This window comes from Lepisosteus oculatus, chromosome 29 (assembly GCF_040954835.1).
Source record: "Lepisosteus oculatus isolate fLepOcu1 chromosome 29, fLepOcu1.hap2, whole genome shotgun sequence".
NCBI lineage: Eukaryota > Metazoa > Chordata > Actinopteri > Semionotiformes > Lepisosteidae > Lepisosteus > Lepisosteus oculatus.
Genome location: NC_090724.1, coordinates 9,139,488 through 9,142,434, shown reverse-complemented (window position 1 = coordinate 9,142,434; position 2,947 = coordinate 9,139,488). Strand labels below are relative to the sequence as shown.

Sequence of the window (2,947 nt, the reverse complement as noted above, 5' to 3'; positions counted from 1 at the left end):
TGTAACTACCGCCTGACTGCCTGCAACATCGAAAACGGTTCCCGGCGTCTTTGTCTTCACGACGATTTCTTCTTCATCTCGGGGGGGGGGGGGAGCTGCCGCGCGGCCGTGGCGCGCGAACGGGGTCAACCCCTGCGGGAGGGGACGGTGTCTCGAGCGCACGATGCTGCCCGCTCGGACCCGCGCGCGCCCTGATCACGGGCAGCCCTGCGCTAAAGCCAGACAGGAGTCCTCCCTCACAGCAGCGGTCGCTCACAAAGCGGTGCCGAGACCTGTGATTGAACCTCAAGACTGACACAGGCGGCCGGTGATTGGAGCGTGTCTGTGTACCCCCCTCTACCGAGAGAAAACACAAAGCTTATATTTCAACGTCACAGCAGTATTTACACTCGCGATTTTGCAGAACTTCCATAAAAGTTCATACATTGAATACTGTGGGTAGCGATTTGCTCCTTCACGTTTCACGACCGTTTTATTTACAGACCCGAAGCGCGTGATGTCACGAACCGTGGAGAGCTCTCCCCTCGCGCCAGGCGGCTCGGAAGGTTCGGTGTCCGACACGACAGTCGCACGAACACGCAGGGGCGCTGGAAGCTCCACAGTGACGCGACAGTGCCACGGGTGTCTGTGGCCGTCCTGGCGCGGCGCGGCAGCTCCACTGTGTTTTCCAGGCAGAGCCGACTCCCCGCACCCGTCTCCCCCCCCGGCGCCCCCGGGGGCCCGCGGCGCTCTGCACTGCTGGTGCGTAACTGCGCGCGTCAGTCAGCCTTTGATGTTTTAAGCACCAGACAGCACGAGCCGCGTCTCTCTGCGGGTTAGAGCAGCACGAGGGAGCAGTGCTGACCCCCCTCCAGGCGGGACCTGAAGTGTTGGGGTCGCCGGTCCGGCAGCTGGTCGAACCGTCCATCTCGCTCGCTGGGTCCGAGAGTCACCAGGAGGAAAAATCGGGTTTTTAGAAGAGAAACATTGTTTTTTTTTATGCTGTTTAAACACCACGTCTCCCGGACAGCCCACCTCTCACTCCTCGTGCCCGCGCGCTGGAATCCACGGGTGGACAGGCTGTCCCCTGGCACGCGCGTTTCTCCACAGGAGACGAGGAGAGGAAGGAAAACGCAGCCGGTTCTCCGGCAGGACCTCCCGTCAGCCTGCAGGCTGGGCAGAGGAGGAGGAAGAGCAGGTGAGGAAGATGAAGAGCAGTGGAGGGTGAGAAGGAGGAAGATGAGGAAGAGCCCGCGGAGTGAGTCTGTTCCCGTTCGCCGTCGGTACAGAGACATCGGTCCGGGGGCCCAACAGCTTGTCGGTCCGCGGGTCAGGGGTCAGGGGTCAGGGGTCAGGGGCTCTCCTTCTCCCGGGCCGGCGCGGGGGGCGGCGCCTCAGCCACCTTCTTCCGGCGTGGCGCCAGGCCGGGGGGGGGCGGGGCCCGCTGCAGCAGGCGCACCAGGCCGGCGCGGAACTCGCGGCGCACCAGGCAGTACAGCACGGGGTTGAGGCAGCTGTTGGCGTGCGCCAGGCACACGCTGAGCGGGAAGGCGTAGGCCTGCGCGTTGTAGAAGGCCTTGCTGAAGGGCAGCAGGTCGAACTTGATCAGCGCGCCCCACAGCGTCAGCGCCTGGTTGGGCAGCCAGCACACGAAGAAGGCCAGCACCACGATGGCCACCGACTTGGTCACCTTGGTGCGGCGCCGCAGGTGCGGGCCGGCCCCCTCCTCCGGGCCCCCCGGCCCGCCCGCGCGGGGGACCAGCACGAAGCGCAGCAGCAGCAGGTAGCACACGGAGATGACCGCCAGCGGGATGACGAAGCCCAGCAGCACCTTCTGCGTCTGGTACAGCCCCAGCAGGAGCTGCGGGTCCCAGCCGGAGTCCGGGAAGCGCACCAGGCACAGCTCCTCGTCCGACACCTGCACCGTGGTCGAGTAGATGGCGTGGGGCAGCGTGGCGGCCAGCGAGGCCGCCCAGATGCCCAGGCTGGCCCAGCGGGCGGTGGCCGGGCCCGCCGGCCGGCCGCGCATCCTCACGGCGGACGCCACCGAGCAGTAGCGGGCCACGCTCATGGCGGTGAGGAAGAAGACGCTGGCGTACATGTTCATGGTGGTCACGGAGCTGACGAGCTTGCACATGACCTTGCCGAAGGGCCAGCGGAAGTCCAGCGCGGTGTCCACGGCCCAGAAGGGCAGCGTGAGCACGAACTGCAGGTCGGTGAGCGCCAGGCCCATGACGAAGCAGGTGAGCGAGGAGCGCTTGCGCCGGTGCCGGGAGCGCAGCAGGCACAGCGCCAGCAGGTTGCCCGCCAGCCCCAGCGCGCACACCAGCGCGTACACCAGCGCCATGGCCACCCGCAGGCCCGCGCTCGCCCCCTCGCTGGGCAGCTCCCACTCCGTCCCGCGCGACAGCAGGTGCAGCCAGCACCTCAGCGTCTGGTTGCCCGCGGCCGGCCCGCTGCGGTTGGCCAGGCCCAGGGTCTCCTCCAGCCCCGGCCCGCACAGGCCCGGCCCGGGGAGCACGGTGCTGTTGCTGGGCGCAGCTCGGCTCCTCTGCATGTCTCAGGGCTCAGGGTCCATGGCCGGGCGGGAATCCGGAACCGTGGGCGGAGAGGGGCGCACCAGGTGAAGGAAGCAGCGTCCCCCTCTCGGAGTCTTGCAGCTGCGTGTCTCCTTTGCCTGAACTCGTCCACAGGTCCCCCTCCCAGCGCCGTGCCCGTCTGCCCGTCTCTCTGGCAGCGGCTGCTGCGCGACTGAGCTCCGGAGCGCCGCCGCCGCCGCTTTATACCCCGCCTCGTGAGCGCGCGCGCGCGGGCACGCTCGCGGCTCGGGAGCGCGGCTCAGTGGCCCGCGCTCGAGCCCTGTTCCGGCCCCCCGGTTCAGTCAACCTGCCTGAGCGGCCGCGTGCGTGCGTCCCTACGCGCGCGATTGGTTCACGCCTTGATCTCGCCTGTAGCGCGTGTTAATTGT

General features: G+C 67.5%; 1 protein-coding gene across 1 annotated transcript; it reads right to left on the bottom strand.

Moving 5' to 3' along the window:
- Positions 1-556: 556 nt before the first annotated feature.
- On the bottom strand, positions 557-2,719 carry LOC102693918 (relaxin-3 receptor 1-like). Its single transcript, XM_006640078.3, has one exon. It carries the CDS (start codon positions 2,534-2,536, stop codon positions 1,331-1,333), a length of 1,206 nt encoding a protein of 401 aa, XP_006640141.2. The 5' UTR covers positions 2,537-2,719; the 3' UTR covers positions 557-1,330.
- Positions 2,720-2,947: the final 228 nt, after the last annotated feature.